At 35.6% G+C, this 26,056-nt stretch overlaps 1 protein-coding gene across 6 annotated transcripts in view; it reads left to right on the forward strand.

The window, feature by feature from the left end:
- EFNA5 (ephrin A5) overlaps window positions 1–26,056 on the forward strand; it is a 277,313-nt gene that overhangs the window by 224,406 nt on the left and 26,851 nt on the right. For all 6 annotated transcript variants that reach the window (XM_079144819.1, XM_079144818.1, XM_079144820.1 and 3 more), the window contains one exon: window positions 4,432–4,724. In XM_079144819.1, the coding sequence (XP_079000945.1) occupies window positions 4,432–4,724 (293 nt within the window). The remainder of the gene's footprint in view (window positions 1–4,431; window positions 4,725–26,056) is intronic.

A 26,056-nucleotide genomic window follows, 5' to 3' on the forward strand; every position in this document is an offset into this window, starting at 1 on the left:
ATTCTACATGTTGAGGCGCCCCAACCTAGTGGGGAAGAGAGTAGGGCTGGTTCACCTTGTTGTAGGTTGTCCTAAAAGATCAGCATAAACCTAAGGAAACTGATGGTACCCAGACTCTCAAGGCCTCCACCTTACAAGGGGAATTACTGCAACTAGTGAATCTTTGGATCCATTGTGGTTAGGAGCACATTGTAATTAGGAATGTGCTTCAGAATCTATAAGGATTGGATTCAGGTTTTAACTTTGTTCAGATTTATTCACTGTGAAAAATATTGAACTGAGAAGATAACATTCTATCTGAATGTCCTCTTATCCTTGGTAAAATGAACTAATGATAATGACTCATTAGGGTTGTTTTGAAGACTTTAGATGATAACACATGTACTAAATCCTGGATGTAGCAAATATTTGTTGAATCTCTAAACAGGAGAACTAAAACCTCATTGAGAATAAGAATTGTCCCTCTGGAAGACTACAGAGTCGACCTAAGGACTTGCTGTTAGAGTTTCATCTTTCTCCAAATGGAATAGTGAGGAGCTTTATTTCTGAGGTCAGAGAGCTTTGGTTTGTATTCTGCCTCTTCTATTTTACTAGTTGTGGAACATGAACTTCTTTTTTCAATATTTTTTAAATTTTTTAATTTGTTCTAATTACACATGAAAGAATGCATTTAGACAAATTGTACACAAATGGAGCATAACTTCCCATTCCTCTGGCCGGACATGGTGCAGTCACATCGGTAGTTCAGTCATACGTGTAATAGGGTAATTAGGTCCATCCCATTCCACCATCCTTCCCACTCCCAAACTCTCTCCCCTCCCTTCCCTCTCCTCTGTATAATCCAAAGTTTCTTCATTCTTCCTTACCTCACCCCCCATAGTGGATTAGCATCTGCATATCAGAGAAAACATTTGACCTTTGTTTTGGAGGGTTTGGCTTATTTCACTTAGCATGATATTCTCCAGCTCCATCCATTTACTTGAAAATGCCATGATTTCATTCTTCTTTAAATAAATAAATATATATATATATATATATATATACCATATTTTATTTTATTTATCCATTTAACTGTTGAAGGGCATCTAGGTTGGTTCCATAGTTAAGCAATTGTGAATTGAGCTGCTATAAACACTGAGGTAGTAGCTGCATCACTATAGTATGCTGATTTTAAGTAACATTGACTTTTTGATCTCATTTTCCTCATCTTTAAATAAATGTAGTAATAGTGTGTTTTCTTTGAGACAGTGGTAAAGATTAAATTGAAATAATTAATGTAACATAATAATCACTCATTAATGTTAATCATGCTTCTGTGCTTCTTCAAAAAGACCAGAAAAGACTGATTCAATACCACTTTGTAACTGGAGAAAAGAATGATCCAATGCACTTTGGTATAGTATTAGAATATCTAATCCCAAACTTGTCTTTGGATTACACTTAAGTGTGTTGTACAGATGCCTTTTATGAGCTCCAGCTTGTCACGGGTTTTAGACTTATATTGTCCATTCTTTGAAATTTGCTTTAATAAACTAATTTATGCAAATTAAAGATCTGAAACAAATGTAAATTGATTCCATGATAAATCATCATCTTTTCTTTGTCAGTGGATAGAGGCCAGAAATAATTGCTGGGGTGAATTGCAGGTCTAAAATAGGCATCACAGTAATTTAGTTAACCCTTCACACAAAGTTAAAGATCACTTGAAGGGATTACTGGTCAACCCAATGTAGAATGGCTCTTCAGTCCCACAGTTTGCCTTATTAAAATTCTGGTGGGCTGGGGATATAGCTCAGTTGGTAGAGTGCTGGCTTCACAAGCAGAAGGTCCTGCGTTCAATCCCCAGCACCTCCAAGAAAAGAAAAGAAAAAAAAAAAAAAAAAGTAAAATTCTAGCAGCAACATTGACTGGGATAAAAATTGGAATAGGGAGTTAAAATTGAATTTGTCAAAAGAAAAAAAAAACAGTGACAATGTTTTTAACTTTTAGAATAAGGAATTATTGAATAAAAGCATAACAGAAAGGGTCTGGATAATGGCGGTTTTAATTTTTATTTTCACTTTTGATCTCTGCCAAGTGCTAGTAGAATCTAAAATGAGTGACACTGAGGGAAAGAAGAAACTTCCCCCTTGAATGTCTTTAAAATCTATAATAATAATATAATAATGTAAAGTGCATCTGGGCATTGCCTTCTGCTGCAGCTCTTGTCTGGCTCTCCTCCAGAACTGCCAGGCTACTCTCAGTGCTGATGATTCACATCCCAGCACCCTTTCATCTGAACATTGCAGTGTCTTTTCTTTGTACTTTGGCAGTGATGTTACCTTGATGTTCAAAAATCTTTTAAAGGCAACGCAGTCTTCCCTTGCATCTTGACAAATCATTGCCTATCTGTAATGAAGAAAAAGTAAACACATGATCACTGTAAATATAAAGAAATAAATACTTGCACATTTTTGTTTTTAAAAAAATGGTTGTGTTTGGGGATCCTCTAACTGGAAAGTGAAGACCCTGATAAGCTTTCTTTATTTCTTGTGTATAAATCAGCACACATTTGCTTTTCATAAGTTTTCCGATCTGTGGCTTGAAGCAGCCATGTGAGTCTGGTGAGGCAGGTGCTTATTATTCAACTTGTAAACTGAGGCTCAGGATGATTTATAACTGTTCCATTCAACCCACAGCAGATCCAATCCTTAAATCTAGATCTATTCATTTGAAATGGGTAATGCCTTCACGGTTTTACAACATTGTCTCTCAGAAGGGAATTGCAGCTTTATGGTAAATATTTAGCATCCAGGGCAAGGGGATTATTTCTACTGAGGTAAACATTGGTCCCAAGCTCTCAGAGGGTTTTGTTGTGTTTAGGTCCTAAATTTTAAGAGAACACACTGGGAAACTGGGTTACCTGAGAGCATCTACAAACTAGAAAGATGAGGAGTTTGGGAACTACACCAGAGATAACCAAAGAAATAAGGATTTTCATGTCTGGTGAAATGAGGATACAGAGAGACATAGCTGACATCTCCAAATGTTTTATGGACTACCTAGTGGAAGAAGAATTAGATTTGTTCGTTGTAATTCCAGGCAGCAGAAGTAGGATCACTGGGTGGAAATTACACAGAAGCAGATTTATGCTCAATATAAGAAGAGACTTTCTAACATTTAGAAATGTCCAAAAATGGAATAGAGAAGCTCACCATCACTGGGAAGTGTTCATGCTGAGACTGTCCGACTTGAAGATTATATGGCTTTATGAGTGTTGTATTTCAGCAGTAACACCATTTTATGATGAACCTTTCCAAGGGCTCAGGGAAGAATTTCCTTACTCGCTAAAAACAAAGGGGTTTTATAGGCTTTTTCACCACAATTTCAGACTGAGAAAGCTGTATCCATCACAATTCCTGTTTTACACATCCTTGGATCCTGTGAAATATTTTTAACTTATAGGGAAAGATACTAAATAAGCAAATATTTGTAAGATTAGAATTAAAGCAAAATATGTGGTATTTCTGTGCTTGGATGAGTCTGGTGTGTGTGTGAGTGTGTGTATATGCATTTTGAGTATTTTAGGATGAATTTGTCATGGTTTTGCTATTGTTATCTGGCTTGTGACTTTCAGGGCTTGCCAATCCAACCCTAGAACATGACTTATAAAATTAAAAGAAATAGGGAAAAGTCATGCGATATAGATGTTTTCAGTTTTCTTAATAATAGAAAGAATGTGGCATCAAAAGAGTGATGAGATAAAATGAGTTGGTGACCTAAGCAGATCTAAGGAGAATGCTGCACTGGAATCCAAAGTCTTCGTTCTCTAGATCTAGCTCAAATACTCCCTTCTTCATGCTTATGCCTTAGGTTTTTGTTTTCCTCCAAAATGAAAATGTTCCTCCAGGAATTTTCTGACTTTTACATTTTATGATTCTAATTCTATCAGTTTTATAGCTTTAATTCTCTATATTTGCATAGGAAGTTGAAAATGGCCTCATTTATAATTGAAACAATTCTGTAATTTATTGTTATTTAATGTACTTATTTATATATTCAAAAATATTTATTGTGAAACTATCCTAAACATGAAAACTTTTCTTCAGTATATATAATTTTAAGAATGAAAGGAAAAATGGAAAACAACAAATCAGAAAATTCATTTTGAAAGAATGATGTTTAATGTAATAACTAGAATAAAAATGAAGCACTTCCTTTTTAGGGTATTTTGAAACAAATTGAATGGAATTCCTTTCTAAAATGGCTTATTGTTGCTTGGATTGAGAACTACAATGTTTGAAACCATTTTCCAAATCACAGTAATGTTCATTAAGAACTTATTAGACTAAATCCTTTAACTCCAGAAGAATTAAAGGGTGCAACCACTGATTTGCACTAGAAATCACTTCTACTGTGAATTATTTCTTCATTTTCTTCTTCTTTTAACAGATTCCAGAGAGGTGACTACCATATCGACGTCTGTATCAATGACTACCTGGATGTTTTCTGCCCTCACTATGAGGACTCCGTCCCAGAAGATAAGACTGAGCGCTATGTCCTCTACATGGTCAACTTTGATGGTTACAGTGCCTGCGACCACACTTCCAAAGGCTTCAAGAGATGGGAATGTAACCGGCCTCACTCTCCAAATGGACCACTGAAGTTCTCTGAAAAATTCCAGCTCTTCACTCCCTTTTCTCTAGGATTTGAATTCAGGCCAGGCCGAGAATATTTCTACATCTGTGAGTATATAGAGATTTATCATGTTGTAGGGCAGCTGCAAGATTTCAGACTAATTTTTTACCCATGTTTCAGAGGATTACAAAGCTGGACTCTGCGTTACAGATGTCTCCTTGTAAATGCATACATCATGATCCCTAGATACATTAGCTGGGAATTGAGAGCACAAATTAGATTAAAGACACAGCGCCTCGCCCACTATGAAATTGCGTGTCAGCCTGTTCAGTGAACCACTGCTGACTTGTATTTCTTTTAAATGAAAATGGCTAGGACTTCTCCAAAGCTCAGGAGAAGAAAAGAGATTCCTGAAAAAAATTAAAGGAAATAATTAAATTTACATAGCTTAGAGTCCTTGGATTTCTTATTCAGGTGTCAGCAATATCCTTTCAATCATCCACAGTTTTCGTGGAGAAAGCCAAAACTCCTGCAAATGTCAGCATGCTGACGATAAATACTCTCTTTGCACCAAGGAGAAAAGACAATTATTAAGAGCAGCTGTGTCTTTAAACAGGAAAGAGTGTGAAGAAGTATCAAGCAAGGGTTCCCAGGGAACTGGTATGAGTGAGTTTCTCACCTGTGAACACTGAGTGACTGTCCTGAGAGAGCTCTAACACTTCCTCAGCAGACTTCTGCATTAATCTCAAAGCCATGGCCTTGTTTCTTCTCCATTATTTACCCATCACTTCTTCATGCAACATACTATTATACATTATTGATAAATGTTTCTCAAACTTCATGTATAAAAGAGTCATCTGGGGCTCTTGTTAGCGATGCATATTGTGACCTGGGTCTGAGGCAGGGCCTGAGATTCCATAGGTATAAAGCTCCCAGGTGATGCTGATCTGGCTGGCCTGTGGTCCACACATTAAACAGCAAAAATATAATAAGTGATACACAGTTTAAGTAACTCGCTGTGTACCTGGACTTTCCTTTGACTGCTATCAAATATTTAGACTAACCATTTCTATGTAATTTCACTGTCAACTGAAGTAGATAAAGGAGTCCTTGTTCATAAGTAGATTAATTGAACAGCTTATGGTGGCTCAGAAATGTCGGGGGTACAAGATGAAAAGACACTGCCTCCTTTTAGGGAATGACATTTTACTGGGGAGCAGACATGTAAATAGAGTATACACAGATACTCACTACATAAAGATAAATGCAGGAAGCAGTGGGAACTTGGGGGAAGTTGTGCCTCACCTGCTTGGAAGGATCAGGAAGTGCAGCTGCACCCAGTGTGCAGAGAGCCATGTAATACTACTCAGTATGCTTAGCATCAGCTTTTCACCCCACACGAGCAAGATAAAGAACATTCCTGCTTTTCTGACTCATTTCTTCAGTTCAGACATCCTCACCCTGATGGTTTATATCTATACTGAAATTTCTCGCTCCTGTTCTCCCCAAAACGGAATTTTACAATAAGTCAGATTTCATCATCATATGGGTTCTCTCACTTATAATGCAAGTGAATTTAAAAAGGAAATTGAACAGTACCAGTTTTATTATTTCAGTACATTTTTCAGTTGTTAGTCATGAGAAAACATGTAAAAGCCTTGATACTATCTCACATTCGATCCATAAAATAAGAAAGGAATATTGAGTTCCACAGATGCAGGAAATACTGGCATGCAGTGAATTCACACGTTCTCAGACAGCCTGCTCTTGACTCTTGCTGATTTCTTACTTTGTGAAAGAATCCCATTCAGCAAACAAGAAAAATTGTAAAAAGAAAGTCTCTAGTTAAAGGACAGCATCTCATTAATTGGCTAACTGCAAATACTATCCTAATGAAAGAAGAAATTATTACCAGTTTTGAAATTTTCTTATTGGCTTCTTCAATTAAAAGACAACAACAAAAGCATAAACCAAAAATGAATAGAGAGCACCAAGATGGAAACATACCCACCAGCTAACTGGTTGATTGCATGATTATTAAAAATTATAGAATCCATTGAGGTTCATAAGCAAGATGTTATTATTCAAATATACCCATAGTGCTTATGACTGGTTTTTCCTCATTTGTGGTTAAATTCAATATTTCACTAAAAATCATTATGTGTCTTCTATAACATTCATTTAACAGAGTCATTTAACTGTCAAGGGTTCCCGTCAAAGTAATTGTTCCAAAATGCTTCAAAATATCAAGAGCTTTTTGCTGTTCAGCTGAGTTTAACTTGAATTACTTTTTTAATGAAAGGTAAAATAGCACAAAATTAGCAGCAAAACGACGTTCATTTACAAGAAGCACAGGAGCCTGGTGTTCAATTAAATTGAATTTCCAACCATGTTTTTGACCCACAAAAGCATCCTTCCCTGTCTTTCAGTAATAAAAGGGTTTCCTCCCTTTCACCACCACCAGCAGTAGGGGAAGAGCTAACATGGACGTCTTCCAGACATTTAATGTACTGTGTTCATAATTAAACTAAAGGATTCTTAGGGGAGAATTGGCCCTCAGCTGAATTTTCCTGTGTCCTAGCCTGTGTGGAATGAACAAGATGGTTGGGAAATGACCTTTCTCACACTACCATAGAGGAGGCTCCGTTGCCCATCTCAGGAGCAAGCTTGGCCTCCACCAGTCAGTTTTATAAAATGTTCTTGCTGTGACAGGAGTATGTTTCAGCTCCTCATGACCTAAAACATCTCTTCCAAATTCTCCAAGACAAAAGAGAGGAAGAGACCCCATAGCCTATTATCTGACCTGCATTAGAGGCTAAAGGCAGGCTTACATTTAGTTTTGAGGTAAAGTGCTAGAACTCAGATACAAATACAAGTTTGTGGGAGGGCCAGATGAGTGTTTCATTAGGATTGCCTAGACCTAAAAAGGGTATGAATCAGAAAAATTCTTATTATGTTCTTCCATCTCTTCAGCCGGATTTGTTTCCTTTCTAATTTCTTTGTGTTTTCTAAAATTAACCAAATTCAGTGACTTAGTGGTAGAGCACTTACATGGCACAAATGAGGTGCTGGGTTCGATTCTCAGAGCCAAATAAATAAAGAAACAAATGTATTGTGTCCGTCTACAACTAAAAATTAAAAAAAAAAAAAAAAAAAAAAACTCATAGGAAGTTGCCAACTTACCTTTAAAATGAAACATCATCCTTCACAGTCTCTATCCTTTATGCAATTCCAATCAAATCTATCTATGTTGTTTTTCTTTGCTTGAGAACAAGACAGCACATTGAATGGTCATAATCACTAATTATTGCAAAGCAGACTGGGGCCATTCCTGAATCTGACAAATACTGTTTTCTATCACCAGGAGTAAGTTGGGTAAAAGATTGACACACTAAAATTGTTACAAAAAGTTGGTGGCTTTCTATCAGTGACAGATTTGTAGACCAACCAACTGACTAAGGTAATAGTCATTTATATAGATTTCCTAAAGAAGAGTAATTTTAGAATCTTCAAAAATACTCATTTTAGGAATTTCAAAAGTACTCATTTTAGAAGTGTTTCACATAAATATTAGCCCAAAAGGGATACGTTTGAAAGTAGCTTTTCTGCTGTTATTTTTAAATCAGAAAGGATAAAGAGAAATCTTTTCAATAAGGGCACTATAAGTTATCTTTGTAAGTACACAGAAACACAGATTTTTGAATGAACTCTCTTGTTAAGTAAGGAAAACTGAGTCCCTTTCTATCTCTGACTAGCTAGATGACCTTGGTTTAATCAGTTAATGTCTCTGGAGTTCTAACTGCATCTTATAAGAATTCGGTTGTAACTGATGATTTCAGAAATCTCTGGAAACTTTAGTATCATAACCTTGTAACATTGTCTTTGGAGGTTTTCAGCTTTGGAGTAAGAGATGACATGTGAGAAGTGGCCCCTCCCAAAGCCTTACTTAGTGGTGTCAATAAACTCTAGTTAAAGGGAAATCTTGGAGACAGATGCACAGTGGAGAGGTGTATTAGAACGATGGAACTAGTTGTTTCCCTGCCACCCTGTCCGAGCCACCATCACCTGTGGTCTCCACTAATCTAACGAACTCCTGTGCGTTGCCCTCTGCTCATGTCACTGCTGTGGCAGAACTTTCCAGTGACTTCCCATCTCACCAGAATAAAAGTCCAGTCTCTGACCTGGCTAGCAGGGTCCTCAGGGCTGTGCTCCTTTCTCCCCCACCCTCGGCCTCTCTGATTTCCTTTCCTACTACTCACTGTCTTATTCTCTCTGGTCCAGCTATCCTGCCCTTCTTCCTGCTCCACAGTCCTGTCCAGCATCAGTGTCTTGGTGCTTTATTGTCCCTCTGGCTGAGGCTCTCATCTCTCCAGGCACTTACACCCCTTCCTCTCACTCTCTTTAGAGTTGTCTTAAAAATATTTACATCGAAGGTCCTTCTGGGGGCTGGGGTTATAGCTCAGAAGTAGAGCACTTGCCTGGAACATGTGAGGCACTAGATTCAATCCTCTGCAACACATAAAAATACGTAAATAAAGATATTTTGTACATCTACAACTAAAAAATATTTTTTTAAAAAACTTGTTCTGACTTTCTTGTATGAAATTAACACCTCCTTTATCATTCTGTATACTCTTCCCCTGTTTTCCCCAAAGTGTTCCTCACCCCGACATTGTCCATTAATGGTGGGTTGTTCACAACTGTTTTTGCTCCATACCAGGTGTCATATTGCTTGGTATGTAGTAGATTATTAATACTAATATTCCAGGCATCTTTCTAAACACTAAAACACCCTGCAACTCTCAAACCAGCACTATGAGGTAGTGTTCTTTTTATGGGTGAGGAAACTGATACACAATGATAGGTAACTTGAAGAAGGTTCACACAGATAATAAATAGCAGATCTGAGAGGAAATTAAGTGAGTAAGCAACTAAAAGAAGTGAAAAGATGAAGTGCTAGGTCTCATACTTCAAAAGGAGAACTATGTTTTGTATTTTTAAATAAGATCAGAAACAAAGAGTACTCACTTTGACATCTACTGTTTAGAGAATTCTACTTTATAAACTCTCCCTGTAAATCCCAAATCAGATAACGGATAAATTTTAAACAAATTGATGCATTTGCATCTCTCCAAAGGATACTTTCCATCTCCAGGAGATATTTCAACTATCTCTTCTTAGATAACTTCAGAAACCTGAAAAGTTTTACTTTTTTAAGAAATTCTTCTTAAGTTTGATAAATATAGAGCATCCACACTGAATCATGATTGAACAATTGATTCAGGAATTTTAGCATGAAATGATTCAGGAGTTTTAATGAGAGACCCATTAAAAAAGACAAATGTCATTTAATGAAAAGGCAGAGAATTCTAGCATTTGCTACATCTAATTTGTCTGGAAACATTATATATTACTATGGACATCATTCTTAAATCCATAATATATAGCTACTTAGATGAATGGGTTAACTGCTGATTCTCTGCTTCCTGTATTTTAGTTGAAAGTGTACAGGTTTGTCATTGGCCATGAGGCAACTTTAATATGCGCTACACAATTTTTTAAATTTAAAAAAAGTTTTCTAAATTCCTAACAGCTATCTTATTTAAATGATGGAGATCAACTTCAGAAATCATTTGATTGTACAATATGGTTATTGACTAAGCGTTTGAAAGTATAAGAATATTCAGTTAAACAGAGCCCACTAATATAAAGAAGAAACTCCTGCACTTGCCAGTTGGATGTGTTCTAAAAGCATTTTTGCGGGTGAGTTGTTTTGAACTTAGAGTGAAGTTTCTCATAGAACTGTTTATAAAACTCAAGCAAGTGTTCCATAACCCATGATGTGAAGAACCTACTTAGCTACACTATTGATAAAAATAACTATATTTTTAATGAAAAAAGTAAGAAAATAAAAAAGCATTAAAAAGAGTTACTCAATAAATATTACTCAAATGAATAGATGTTACAATAGTAAAACACATAGAAGGAAAGATAACTTTAAAAAGTATTTATATGATAATATTTAAGAAAATCAAATAAGTTAGAGTTCCCAAGTTTTATTATTCTGCAGCAGTTCCCTAGTTTCTTAGTAATGTTTTTAATTATATGTTGGAAATAATCAAAGCAGAGTAGAATACAGTTTAAATTTTAAAAATTCAGAGAAAAGATAAAAGAGCACAGATCACCTCTCCTGCAAGAGCACAGCCATGGCCCTGAATTTCCTCCTTTACTCCTAATAGCTACATGACCTTGGGCAAATTACTTGACTTAACCCAGCTTCACTCTCTTCATCTGTAAAATGGGTATAATTATAGCATTTGTTTATTACAATCTTACCACCAAGACTTAGTTAATGAAATGTTCCTTAAAAAAAAAAAGTTGATTGATAAAAGGAAATTTTCAAAAATCCATATACAAAGAATTTTGAATCCTTCAAAGTTAAGACAGCTTGAACAGCCCAGATTGATGTTTAAAAAAAAAAAATCCTACCTCCATAAAGATTAAAAGCAATTCCAATATTCTTAAAGAACGTTATGGATTAGAGGTCTTTTTTCTCCTTTAGATGTCTTTTTTTTTAATTGACTTGCATTGGTAATCTATATTACAAATTATTTTGTTCTTTATAATTCATACTAATCCACCTTTAACTGAATTTTTCTTATTGAAATAAGAGTGTCAAAACAGCACAATTATTGAAGCACAAGGTAATCTTTTTTCACTTTATGCTTGCAAAAGAGGTGGTCTGTTAATACAACGTTTATTTATTTGTTCCTTCTTCCTGTTTTTTTTTTTTTTTTCCTCGTCTAGGGGTGCTGAACCACTGAGCTATATCCCCATCCCTTTTCATTTTTTAAAATTTACTTTAGGAAGGGTCTTAATAAATTGCCAAGGCTAAACTTGAACTTGCAATTCACCTGCTCGACCTTCTGAGTAGCTGGGTTTATAGGCGTGTACCACTGCACCCAGCACAATGTGCTTTCCTAAAATGAAAAACTCAATACATGTTCCAGTGTGCGGATGCATTTTACTTTTGTTCTTGAAAAATATTTTTGATTATTGAAGTCTTATTTTAGCATCATTTGGTGTCACATCAACTCTGCTGAGATTCAAGGCTTTTTTTTTTTTTTTTTTAACCGAAATTTCTAGTAGGATTATGGTCAGATAAGTAGTTCACTGCCTCTATTTTTTTTTTTTTTTTCCAGGTATGTGGACCCAGAGCATGGTCTTTCAAGGCACATTTTTATTAACCAGAAAGCAGTTAAGAGCAATGTTAGGAAATAGACAAATTTTAATATTTTGTAAAGCAGAAAACTGAAAACTTTTTTTTTTTATTTTTGTTTTATTTTGAAATTGAATGGAATAGTTTTTCTCCACTTGGACACTGGAAACTTTTGAGGGATTGTATTAGGTCTGTCTCTGAAAATAGTCTTTTTATTCCCTTTGTATACTTCCACAGGTCCTTAGTGAACCTGCAGGAATGCACCTTTTTCATTTAAAGAATGAGTTTAGAGAATTGTGTCTGTTTCAAGCTGTCCCTAGCCATGTTTCAGGAAAGCATGAATGGATTTCAAGGACTCTTAAATTAAAGTTAAATAAAGAACCTGAAAGAGGATATTTGGGACTTCAGGATATTTTTCTGTGCTAATTGTAATTTTCTATTATGAAAACAATTGTTTATTGCCAGGTGCCTGTTAACCTTCTGAACCGAACACTCAGCATCAGCCAGGACAGTCAGAGCAGAAGCTGCTCCCGTGCTTTGTAGTGGTTTCACCTGGTGCATTTCAGATAGTCTGGGTGAAATCAAAGGAGGAAGAAGCAATGGACAGGAACACAGGATATTTAAAGAAACTTCATTTTTTTAGCAATATTATTTGGTTAAGTCATAAGAATTTTTTAAAGAAATGTATGCCCTATTAAATGACTAGGCTCAAGGATGACTCTAACTCAACTGCTGTTAAAAAGAATCAGAGAAATTAATGCCAGATCTCTGAAGAAGGAAACTGGAGCTAACATAACTGCTTAATAGATTGCAAAGGGAATCTTAAAAGCTGTTGAATAATTGGGACTTGATGGAAATTCATGGTATCAGTCACAAGAAACTGAAGACTCATGAGCATCCTTCCCATTGTCTGAAATTTTCAAAGGCTGCGACATTCAGATAAGAAGTTCAAAAACAAAATAATTTGTATTTGTACTCCTTTTAAGAATTCAAAATGCTATTAGGAGACTGAGGAAGCATGTAGAGTTTTGGCCTCCAAAGGGGTGAGAAGAAATTATGTCACCTTTTGCTTCCTTTTACCACACTGAGAATAAATGCTGAATGGGAAACAAATTAAAGGATTGCTCCTTTCATCCCTAAATGTCAAAAGTGGCCACATCTCCTAGAGAAATAACACACCTGATTAATTGTGTAATTTCACAGAGAAGCAGTAATTCTCGGCCTTATAAACGTGTAATGTACTAATTTGGTTTCAGAGTTAACGGAAGGAGTTTAATGAGCTGCTGCATTGTGTGTCTGTGTGGTGTTACATAGAGCAGATGCCAGGAGAAATGGAAATAACACGCCAGTGACACTTGGAATAACAGTGTTTATACTTCATTGACTTTGGGTTGTCAGCATGCTATTCTCTGTGTTTCCCTTAGTAACTTATTAAGGCAACTGAACTTCCGTGTGATGATGTGTAAGTGTCATTTGTTGTAAATTACACAAGCATGCACACAGCAAATACGTAGCCAATCTTCAGAAAGGAAAATTCTTTCCAGTATAGATGACCAAAATCTTATCCATGAGACATATTAGCAGAGTGAAAGGTGACTCTGAATATGGTGTGTGCTCGAAGAACAGTACTGTGGTCTTTCATCAGAAGAAATACTATTTCTACAGATTTTCCCACTCATCTATTCTTACTCTATTTTAACAGAATGGTCGTGTAACTCTTGGTTTGAAAGTTGTCATACAGCCTCACAGCAGGCTTATATTATCTACAGAGTTCTTTATGAGGAAATATAAATCACTACAAATGAGACTTTTCACAGCCAGAGATATGTAGAAATGTGTGTCAGTGCTTTGCTGGCTTGCTAAAAAATATCTCTAGGCTCTGAAGCTCTCTCACAACTCATCCTTACTCCCTACCCTTTTGGGAAGCAATTCTCAAAACTTGAGATTTATGATCCAGAGAGCTGATAGTGGCTATAAAGTTTTCTATTTTCTCTTTTCTTTAATATTAATGCAGAGAACGAAGCATTATCATTCATTATTTTAGTTCATGAGTATCCTGTGGGCTTGAAATATGGTTTCTGGGGATATGGCTTACCTCTGTTTAATAGGGGAAATATGTGGACTTTGGCAACAGGCTGCTTTTCCAGTGAATATTTTTAGGCAGATTGTATAAAATTCACATTAGAAACCAAACTTTAATATATATGCTGTATCCAGGTTTGGTTGTAAAATTTAAAGCTTTACGAAATATTAATTCATTCTGAGTCCCCGAAGTAAAATATCATATATTGGCAAACAGCCAACCAGTCTATTATTGTTAGAAATTGGAATGATAATATCTTTACTATTTTCAGAGATGTACAATATTTTCAACTAATTTTATCTATATTAATATTAGCTAAATTTCGTTTTAGCATTTCCTTTTGTATGCAAATCCTTAAAAATGAGTAGCATGCTCTTAATCATTAAAAAAGACCATAGTGTTTTTAACTTAAACTTGCCCAATTTTTACCTCCAATACCAAGCTTCTAATATAAATTTGCTTTGCCCAATTTTTAAGACTTCTAAAATTAATTTTCTCCTAAAGTAAATTGTCAAATTCCCTCTGAAATCTGAATTGATGAAGATCCATTGTATACATCAAGTTTTGCTTTAACAGTTTCAGTGGTTCTTCATCCTTAAGTTCAGAAATTCTTGCATTGTTTTAGATGAAATTTTAAGAAACAAATCTCAACAAGAAGAGTAAACTAGAGGCCAAAAATGTTGATAGGCAAATGTTCTACATTGAAGAGACTGCTTAAAGGTCTTAACTGTATATGGCTGGGCAGTCAGTTTAGCTTGTTTTGAGACAGTGATGGATCCTGCAGTGACTTAAGTGAAGTTTAGATTAGCCTTTTGCTAAAGGCTTACTCGGGTCTTGACCAATAACCTGCTCCCTTAACTCTTGTTCCCTTCATCATGATTTTAGTGATTTAGCTTTTATTGTCACATAGTATGTACCAGGCCCAATGCTGAGCACATTTTAACTCACTGAATCCGCTTCTGTGAGGTAGGTATTACTATTATTCCTGTTATATAGATGAGGACACTGGGGCTCAGTAAGGTTAGGTAACGTGTTTAAAGACCACATAGTAATGTTGTCAGGATTCAAACCCATGCAGTTTGCCTCCAAGTCTAAATTCTTTATTCATTTATTTCATAATTTTTTTAAAAAATTTAGTTGCTGGGGATTTAATCCAGGGCTTCACACATGTTAAACACACATTGTACCACTGAGCTATATCCCAGCCTCATAATAACCATTTTAAAGAAGTGAAAATGAGACAGGTTTCAAACATCACTGGCAAATCATAATGTAAGTCCTACCTCACCCTGGAACTTAAGGCAGACTCTATTCTATAAGTAGCTAATGTGAAGTATAGTAAATTTCATGTCTTATTCCTGAGATTCACATACAAAAAATATATGGATTTTTAAAAGGAAGCAGAACCCTATTAAATGGTTTGTGAGGTCAGAATATGATGATGTGTCATTCACTATTCCTCCTTCAATTGTGATGAAGATGCTAAATGATTAGTGAGACTATTGAAAGTATATGTCTCTTTGGTGCCCTGTGTCATTTTTCAGAGTTAAATTTCATTAACGGAATCAATACCACCATGTAGACATGGGAGGATATATTGCAAAGCCTTGTGACCAACTGCCTCGACATTGCAGCTTGTTAATTTGACCTGCCAGGGATGGCCTTACCTCCTTAAGCAGCACAACAGTTGCCAATTGTTGTAATTGTTGTTAGTTGTCACTGATGATGCTGATACTATTGCTCTTGTTACTTAAGATCTGCCACTTTATTTTTTTGTGATATAGGAATTGAATCCAGGAGTACTTTACCACTGAGCTGCATCCTAGTCCTTTTCTTATTTTAATTTTGAGATAGGGTCTCACTAAGTTGCCCCTGCTGGCCTCAAACTTGCTATCTTCCAGCTCAGTCTTCTCATTCAGTGGAATTTCAGGCATGCACTGTGTCCAGCTAGATCCACCACCTTTTTCATAGACTTAGGGTTGTTATATATCTTTGTAGAGTTGAAGTTATTATACATCTTTGTAAAAAAAAAAAAAAAGAGAGAGAGAGAGAGAGAAAGAGAGAGATGAGTAGAGATTCTATAAAGAGAAAGACCACTTTGAGAATTTATGACCTTTTAGATTTTTGTGGTAGCCACAGGCAGCACCTGGATTTTACACAGAAGGGGTCTGGGTGCTGGATCCTAAGGGTGTTTGCTAGAGTTGGGACAATTACACAGCTGCTCCCCAGTGAACAAGCTTCATACAGCTCAGGTGGATTTCCTCTTACCTGCCTCCCCTTCTCCTGATAAAACCAGAACAGAAAAGACAGGTGTTTTAGTCAGCTTTTTCGCTTCGTGACTAAAAGACCTGACCAGAACAATTTAGAGGAAGAAAGGTTTATTTAGGGGTTCACGGTTCACAGTTTCAGAGGGCTCAAGCAATAAGAGGCAGGTTCCATTCCTCAGGACTCCAGGTGAGGCAGGACATCATGGAAGAAGAGTGTGGCAGAGGGAAACAGCTCCCAAGATGATCAGAAAGCAGAGCAAGAGGTCTCCATTTGCCAGATACAAATATATACAGATATGAATATATAACCCAAAGCCACGCCTCCAATTCCTACCTCTTCCTCCTCCACACCCTACCACTTCAGTTACCACTCAGTTAATCCCTATCAGTGGATTAATTCACTGATTGGGTTTAAATTCTCACAGCCCAATCATTTCTCCTCTGAACCTTCTTGCATCATCTCACACATGAACTTCTGGGGGACACCTCACATCCAAACCATAACAACAGGGATCAATGAAACTATGGATCTGACTGGAAGAAAGAGAATTTAGAAAACAAAACCAGATAGATTGAACCAGGCTATGGAGAGCCATTAGTTCTAGTCTGAAGAATTTGTAGAAACTGTATGTTCTTAGAAGGGAAACTGATTAGTTTATCATATAAATACATTGAAATCATTTGCTTTAGGGTTGGAAATTTGCTGGTTATATAATAATAGCTATTATTATTATTATATAGCAATGAGAGTACTTACTCTTCTACATGTTTATATATACTGTCTCATCCATATCTTAGTGCAGCTATGTATTAGACAATATTATTTTTCCCATTTTACAGATGAGAAAATTAAAACACAGGTCAAATACCTTGCCTAAAATTACACTGTTCATTTGTGGTGGAGTCCAGATTTGAGCAAAGGAATTTTGACCCTATAGTTTATGCTCTTAACTCTAATTCATGAGTGGAAGCAATGTTCAAAAGGTTTTTTCATAAATAGGAATGGTACTTATGAAGAAATTATTCTGATTTCAGATATTTAATACCCTTTACTTGAATTTCTGTTTTTTCTATATTGCCTTCAGCTCCTTTGCCATAGCTGTACAGTTTTAATTTTTTGCACAGGCTTTTATGATGTTTATATTAAGTGGAATTGCTAAATCAATAACATTTGCTGGATTATTAGTTTAATCAAATAGCAGAATTTCTGACCTTTTGGTGTGATGTGTTTATTATTAAAGTCCATTTTAGAAGATTTATTGCAGCTATTTCCTGAAATATTTATATTCAAAATGTTATATAAATCCATTTATTAAATTCTAGTTGGAGCTGTCTGTACTTGTGCATCATTATTTTTGTAGAAAATCTACACTGGCTATAGAGGGACACACTTCAGTATTATATTTTACTTTCTTATTAGTCAAGTAGTTCATCAGTGTTTACTGTGCTGTGTTTACCCAGTAGGTCAATACAGCAGACACTGTACCATGACAAGGTGAAATACTTGATGTCATCTTTGTTCTCCAGGAGCTCAACATCCAACGTCCGAAACATTCATGAAGATAATTGCAAAATGGGAACTAAAGTGTTACAAGATTAGCACTGTTCATTAGAGACAGATTACTTCAGGAGGAAGAGAGTAAAGATATAGTGTTGATTTGAAGGGCAAGGTGGAATTCAGGTCTCAGGGCTTCCAACCCCATGTCAACTGTAATGACCCACCAGCGGAGTAGAGGTATAAAATTGCAGACTCTTGGAACCCACTTCAGAAAGTCTGATTCATTTCATTTTATGAGGTGACAATTTAGGGATCCATTTTAAATAAGCTCTCCAGCTGTTTTTCCTGCAGGTGATTGTACCACACTTTGGGAACACTGGCTTAAGGTGAAAATGGATGGTTCTGAGTTCAAGATACAGAAGAAATGGGTACTTACAGGATTTGAATGAATGGAAAGTTCCAGTGGACAGCAGTCTCAGGCTTGTGAAAAGGCAGAATTTGATAATGAATGTTGATAGAGTCCCAGGAACTCTACTCAAAGAAAGATGCGACTGGGATAAAGACTTAGATTGAGGGGCTGGGGTTGTGGCTCAGTGGTAAAGCACTTACCTGGCATGTGTGATGCCCTGGGTTTGATCCTCACCTCATATAAGTAAATGCATAAAATAAAGGTCCATCCACAACTAAAAAAATATTTTCAAAAAAAGACTTAGTTTGAGATTCTGGGAGTCATCTCATTTTTTATAGTCATCACGAATCCTTCTTTTGCCTCACCAAACAAACTGTCTCATTTGCTTTATCCATAAATAACATACAGTTTAACTTGGCTGATGCAAACAAGACCCTGTGGGAATTTTGTATTTCTTGTACATTTTAAAAAATTACATTATAAAATTTCTTTTAAAAAATTTTTATTTGTTCTAATTAGTTGTACATGACAGTAGAATGCATTTATATAAAATTTCTTTTACAAAGTGGTAAGCTTCATAAGTAAGATTGAGAATCAGAATGTCACAAAAAAGTAGAAAACAGGCAGGATATCAAGTGATAAGTAATTTTAATTTTTGGACCAACAGTTTAGAAGGAAAAGGTATATCTAGGGAGAAAGGAAAGGATAGTGATCCTGTTCTGTAGAATATTCTGTAATTTTCTATTTATAAAACTTGAGGTCTTTGAGAGTGCATTGAAGAAGTCAGTGCCTATTGTCTGTGACCTTTTGTGCTTGTCAGTTTGTTTTCCTCTCCCTGATGTCAGTTAGAGCCTGATGAAAAAGGAGTATGTCTAAATGGAGGGATGATTTGGTTATGATTAAAGGTCAACAGTGATGTGTATTTAATCACCATTTATCACTTATATATTGGGTTAGACAGCAGTCATTTTTAAAGAAATATAATATGCAAAATAAGTCCATTTTATCATAGATTCCTTTATAAATATTTTTACATTTCGAAAAAGAGATGAGAATGAGGGACCTAGGTCTTGAGCTCACCACTTACTAGGTGTGTTAAGTTGGATGGGATATTTCAAGTTGTCCATATGTAAATGAGTTGAAGTATTAGTTTAATAAATGGTATTCTTAATATTGATATTTGAAAGGCAATTAGTTACTTTCCTCATTCTGTCAAAATTAATGGTAGCTTCCATGACAAATTTTTATGGCTATTTTAAATTATACATTTGCATGTGTTAAAAATAGTTCCTTTCATCAACTAGTTTGAAATACACTGATGGTCAGAAATAACTCACTGTCATTTACTCACAAGAGCATTTTTCTCACAATTTTAGCAGAATCAAATATGACCAAAATATATTAATTCAGTTCAAAAGTTATTAATTCAGTTCACTGGGCTCATTTATTTTTCTATAGTGGTAAAAATGTAGAAGTATCAGGCCAGGGAACCATTCTTTGGGTCACATCCAAATCTGCAGTGGTCAGTTGAATGCATACAAAATATTGTCAGGTGCTAACTGGGAAATTGCTTTACTATTTTGTGCACCTGTCCCTTCTCCCCTCCACCCCCCAGTAGATTTTTATACCTGAAAAACATGGAGAAATGTTCTTTTCCTAAATTGAGAAACTCAGCTGTAGTCAAAATGAAATGGGATAAATTATCTTTTTCACAATTATCCATTAAAGAGAGAATTAGAATTAATATTAATCACAGATGTTTCATCAAGTTTTATTATCAACCAGATTGACTGCCAAAGTGCTTTCTGGAAGACATTTTCCCACCCTCCCCCACCTGCTACTGAGAACGAACTGTTATTATGGGTCCTTAGATAAAGATTAATGGTTTTGGCAATTCATTTGAGGAAATGAATTACTGTACATTCCACTTCAGTTCAAGGCGTTGCTGAAAAGCATGGTTTGTCACTTCACTGATAAAATTATACAGTGAAGACACATGATAGAATAATTTTTTCTATAATCAGAAGCAGGTTAATCAATAAGCCCCCAAGGTTGGCATCATGCAATCCCATATTTTGAAATTTTGGCAAGTCTTGTTTGTAGATAAAATAAGCAAAATTCCAATGTAATCCTGCTATTTTAGGAGTTATATTTTTACCCATTATACCTAAGTTACTTTAATATAACTTTTTATTTTTGTGACCATTCTCTGGAATAACTGATTGCCGAAAGGATGGCCCTTAAACTAATTATGAACATTTGATGCTCCATCCATGTGCAGAACACACCATAGATAAGTGCCATATTCATTAAGAGTCTCTACTTGTAAATACTATTTATCAATTCCAGGAAACTTAAACCAAAAGGAGAAATTTTTTCCTTGCTAAAGATGTGGATTCTTTTAACTGAAGACATTCGGATGGACCGGAATCAAGACAGTGCTAGGGATCTAGAGCCTAGGAACAATGACTGTCTCAAGACACAGCTATTTCAATTTTCTCAGCTCTAACATTTCTCTTTTCCTGTGTCATCCTACTCAGAATTCAAGTTCCAGAGGAAAAGAATTTGATTGGCATTTATGCCTGTCCTTTGGAAAGAATAAAGAGGACCTTGATTGACAGCCCCAAGACCGCATGGAATAAGGAAAAAGTTATTCAAATTTTTTCTTGTTAGTTTGTTTTTCCATCCAAGGAAGATAGGCAGTGATGCCGAATAGACAAAAACAACCACTGCCCAAAATAGGAGTGCATTTCACTGAAGAATAGTAGTGTAGAATATGTGGGATGGTTGAAAACAAAGAGAAAACCCAGGTAATAAATCCTTTAAGTGCAACAGAGGCAGAGCACCAAAACACCACTTGTATTTCTAATTAGTTGTAATGTTCTGTCTTTTATCTAGTACTTTTACATCTGTCTAGTACTTTTGTGGCTTCACCAAGGTCAACAAATGAAGGAATAGGGTTCATATTTTTCAGTTAAGATTTTTCTCACATTTAGTTGCTTTTCTTTCCTTGGATAGAGATAAGCAGGAACTCCAAGACCAACAATGGAAAACACCTGTTTCTTAATTTCCAACTTTATTTCATTGACATCAATAAAACATAAGAATTGTAGTGGTCTGAGTTAAGCCCATTTTATTCTACTGCACAATTCCAGTCAGATCTAGGATCAGTAACATAACTGGGCTTATTTTTTTTAACTGTGAAAAAGGAGATTTGAGATCCCAAGGTGGGTCCAAGGAACAAGAAAACTATTAAGATGTTAACCATTTCTTAAGTCAAATTTAAGTCAAGTTTGGGAAATTTTTGTTCAAATTAAATTTTATCCTGAAAGACTTTCTCCCTTAAATACGTATATTGCAACTCTCCACACAAAGTGATACAATATGCAGTGTTTACACAATTTAGTAGACCTTAGTCCCTTTTTTTTCTTTTGTGTCATGGAGTAACAGGGGTTTGACTTCTGTGGGATCAGGTTAAATTATTTATTAAATCACATTTGGATTTTATATACTAAGTATATTCTCTTCCTAGTCATTAAAAATGTGAAATCCATTTTAACACCATTTATCATCCAATCCTTTCTATCTGGTCAGTGCAAACAGACTTTCTGTATTGTTAAACCCACATCCTTGCATCTACTCCTCTTTTGAGAAAAGCAACAAATCCAGGCTAATTGTTTCTTTTTTCAAAGACTGAAGTGTCTTGTGCCACTTAAATTCCTCTGGCTGTTCCTACAAGAGCTCTTTTAATAACTTTTGTTTCTCCTCTGAAAACTTATTTTAAATTTAGATCCAAAATATGAAGATAAAACTGTAGTTAGATATAACAAGTAGAACAGTATAATGTGCATCCTGGTTGTACTTGGCTATAGGTTTTGTTTCCTGAGATAAAACTGTACCTTGTCTGCCCTTCTGAACATACATAGGTTCATAAGCTTTATGCTTTTGACTCACAGCATGGTTTTTTGTTTTGTTTGTTTTTGTTTGTTTGTCTGTTTATTTGTTTTGGTACCAGGGATTGAACCCAGGGGTTCTTGAACACTGAGTCACATCCCCTGCCCTTTTTTGTTTTGTTTTAATTTTTTATTTTGGGACAAGGTCTTGTTAAATTACTGAGGCTGGCTTTGAACTTGTGATCCTCACGTCTCAACTTCCTAAGCTGCTAAGATTACAGGTGTGTGCCACCATGCCCAGCTCATAGCATGTTCTTAATGGAACTTTATATCATTTTAATGGACCATTAGTCCACTAAACCACTAGTTCAATTCAAGAATTAGTTGCCCAAATTATTTTACTTACAAGTCTAATCTCCAGTAGTTCTCACATCCTTTGATGAAAATATTAATACCTTAAAATAACCAAGATGGGTGCTAGAGAAGGAGAGGCACTCACTTAGGTCTTCCACATTGGACATTGATAATCCTACGTTTGCAATGAATAACTAGCCAACTTTGCACTTTCCAGTTACCCATAATAGTTTTTCACCTGGTTCCTCATTATTCTACAAAGGCATCCTGCTGCCTTACAAAGCTGCAATAGTGCATTGTCCTCACTGTGCCCTCATGAGTCCTGCTCTCTCACAGCCCTTATGTCAGGGTGGGGTGCTCATGGCGTTATTAGTGTTTAGGTTCTGACTACTGGGTCTAAAACATTCCCCAAATCTTGACATTTTTGAAGCTACTTACTCTGGATGTAAGTATATAAGGGTCTTCTCTCATCCCAAACTCTGGTAAAGGTGAACAATGAGACATGATCTTGTCATTACGAACTCAATCCTAGGTATCCTACACCTATATAACATAGGTATTCAGTTCATGCTCTTTGTACTACCTTGTGTCTGGTTCTATCTTCAAAAGCACAAATGCATCCAGATTGCCAAAAGGCCTGCATTGAACATGCCTCTTTGGCAGCTTTTAATGTCTGTGCTCAAGCTTGATGTGGAGGTTAGCACCATGGACTAGATTCTTTAGTTCAAAAAAAAAGTTTCAAATTCTGTATCTTACTCTGTGTAATGTAAGGTCCTGAAGGCAACAACTGCATATTTCTTCTTTATTATTATAAACACAGTGGCATACAAAAGTGAAGGATGGGATGGTCTATCCACGTGGAATTCCCGGGACTCAAGGCTCTCTTACTCAGAGTTTGGGCAAGGATGACTTTGACAGCAAGCCACCAAGGTTTTTTATGGAAATTTTGATCTGTGTAAATATGAAAAAATGACCAGGCAGATGCTGCTAAGTATTTGTAAATTTTTGTTTTCTGTAGGAAGTTTTCAACTGATTTAGGGTAGAAAGAACTTACTCTTGATTTTAAACCCTTAAGGAAATCTGAATAGATCTATATCATTTTAAACAAACATGGCATAGGAAAATCAGGTTTTACAAAAGATAAATTATAGAGCAATCATGCCATTTACAAAAATAGTATGATCTTCAATAGCCCTGAGAATTTAAAAAAAATAATTTGATTCCTAAAAGTCCAGTTTACATATACTTTTCAGGATTAGATTGGTTGTAATGGGTTTAAAAAGTTGAAAATTTTGAAAAGCTAGCTACAGGTAAATGGAAAGAACATTTATTTGAAAATAAGATATAATTCTTGATGCCCTAAGAATTGAGATGAGGATTTTATAAACTTCTTCCTTGATAAGATGGTCATGGTAGCAGCAACGTGTGTGTTGTTTTGTGTTGATGGTAATTGTGTATGTGTGTTCTGTTTTGTGGTGTTAGCTCTGGCATTGGCTAACATCATGCTTGTACAGATACAGTATTAAACTTCATAGAGAATAGGGGCTGGTGGCTATTTATGAGACATATCAATCCTATAAATTCATTAGTTTCTCAAAATAGTATCATAGACAGCTCCCACTCTTAACCCTGTGCTTTTTGGAAATAGAATCATAAAGCAGAAGTTGTAAAGTGCCTCCCATTTTCCTTCAGGAGTAATATCTTAATTGATACCGTCTTTGACTATATATTTGAGAAAAGATAAATCATAACCATGACAGACCTTATGTCAGAGGCAAGATACAGCAACCATAATCTTCTGCAGTTATTTAAAATAGTAAAATTATACCTTTTCTATAATAGGGACATAAATGTATTATACACATTGATTTTACATGCACTGTGAAGAATATGATCAGCAAAAAGTTTGACTGAATTATTTTATAACTTTAAGCAGGACTAGTTATAATATAAATTCATTAAATATTTAATTCCTAATAATTTGGTTCTTAGTATTTAAGAGGAACTTGGGGATGATCACTCATTCTACTTCTGTTCCAGGTAGTTTGCTAAACACTTTTCTTTCTTTCTTCCTTTTTTTTTCTTTTTGGTAAAAGGGATTAAATCCAGGGGCACTTTACTACTGAGCTACATCCATAGTTCCTTTTATTTTTAGACAGGATCTCGCTAAGTTGCTTAGAGCCTTGCTAAATTATTGAGCCTGGCCTTGAACTTGCGATCCTGCTGCCTTGTCTTCTTGAGTCACTGGGGTTATAGGCGTGTGTCAAGGTGCCCTGCCTCTCTTTTCTTTTCATAAATGCTCATGGACCAGATTAGCTGCTCAATGTCCTTCTGAGCAGGATGAGCTCTGGTGAGCCACTTAGCCTTTCCAAACTGCAGTATCTCAGTTTCTTAACCTCGTAAGATGGAAAGACTGACATAGACAGTCTCCCAGGTTCTCAAATGTAAATTTTGTGATTCAGTGATTTATACTTGCAGTTAATCTGAGGATTCCAAAGTGCATGATCGTTACATGTTGTTGATGATGATATTCTCCTTTAGGTCCCTATCACTCCATTATGCCAGGGTAATGAGGGCAGTTGCCGTTGATTGGCATTAGTTTAAAAAAGAAAATAGCACAAAGAAAAAAAATGAAACCCCCATTTTGACTTGATATTTGTCTGGTTGTTATTTTTTGCTGTTATCTACCTCTCCCTTTGCAGGAATGCTTTAAGCAACTACCAGATTATTAGTAGAAGTTTTTTTCAAAACTACTTTAAAGTCATTTTGCTTTATACAAATAGGTTTTAGTGCATCTTAATTGAATATGAAGAAAATCTTCAACCTATCTTAAAACAAAGCCACTTATTCATATTTATAACAAACTAATGAACCTACTAACATTGCATGAATTTTATATGCCTGCTCAGTGATTATGTTTTTTATTTTACTTTTCTACCCCAAATTTGTGATTTTGTAGGTATTTTTTCTTGGGATGACCTTGTCTTTTGCTCATTTTTTTCTTTTCTTCCTTCCTTATTTAATTCAACAGATGTTTACTGGGTGGACAGATAATATTTTACACTTTGTGAATACAAAAGGCCCCGATTTTTTTTTTTAACTTTTATTTATTTTTTTCATTAACTTTTTCTTTTCTTTTTTTTTACAATGTAGAAACTACATTGTACTAGAGGTAGGCGATGGGGTAAGGGATAAGCAGGCAAATAAATAAGCATGAAATTTGTCTGGTACTATGATTTTAAAAAAAGTAGAATAGAGAATAGAGAATATGAAGATGGTGAAATTGTCATTTTATATATATAATATTTATATGGAGTAGTCAGGAAAGACCCTTCTAAAAGTTAGCATTGGAGGAGGGACCTAAAAGAAGTGAGGAAGCAATTCTTTTGTCTGACAGAATTTTCCAGACAGAGGGAACATAAAAACACCAGGGCCCTGCCATCATGCCTAAAGTGCTCCAGCACCAGTGAGGACCCTCGTGGCTAGAACAGGATGAACAAAGGAATAGCTCTGTAAATCAGAGCAGTGCATAAAATCCATACATATGTATGCAATGGGATGAGGGGTGATTATAGACCATGTAAAGACGTGGGAACCACTGGATGATTTTCAGCAGAGAAGTAACATGATCTGACTCTGGTTCTAGCAGAATCATTCTAGACTTTTTTTATCCAGTGAAGCAGAATTCTTTGTTTCTCTGGGTGGACGAGAACCTA

The sequence above is a fragment of the Sciurus vulgaris genome, assembly GCF_902686455.1.
Source record: "Sciurus vulgaris genome assembly, chromosome: 6".
NCBI lineage: Eukaryota > Metazoa > Chordata > Mammalia > Rodentia > Sciuridae > Sciurus > Sciurus vulgaris.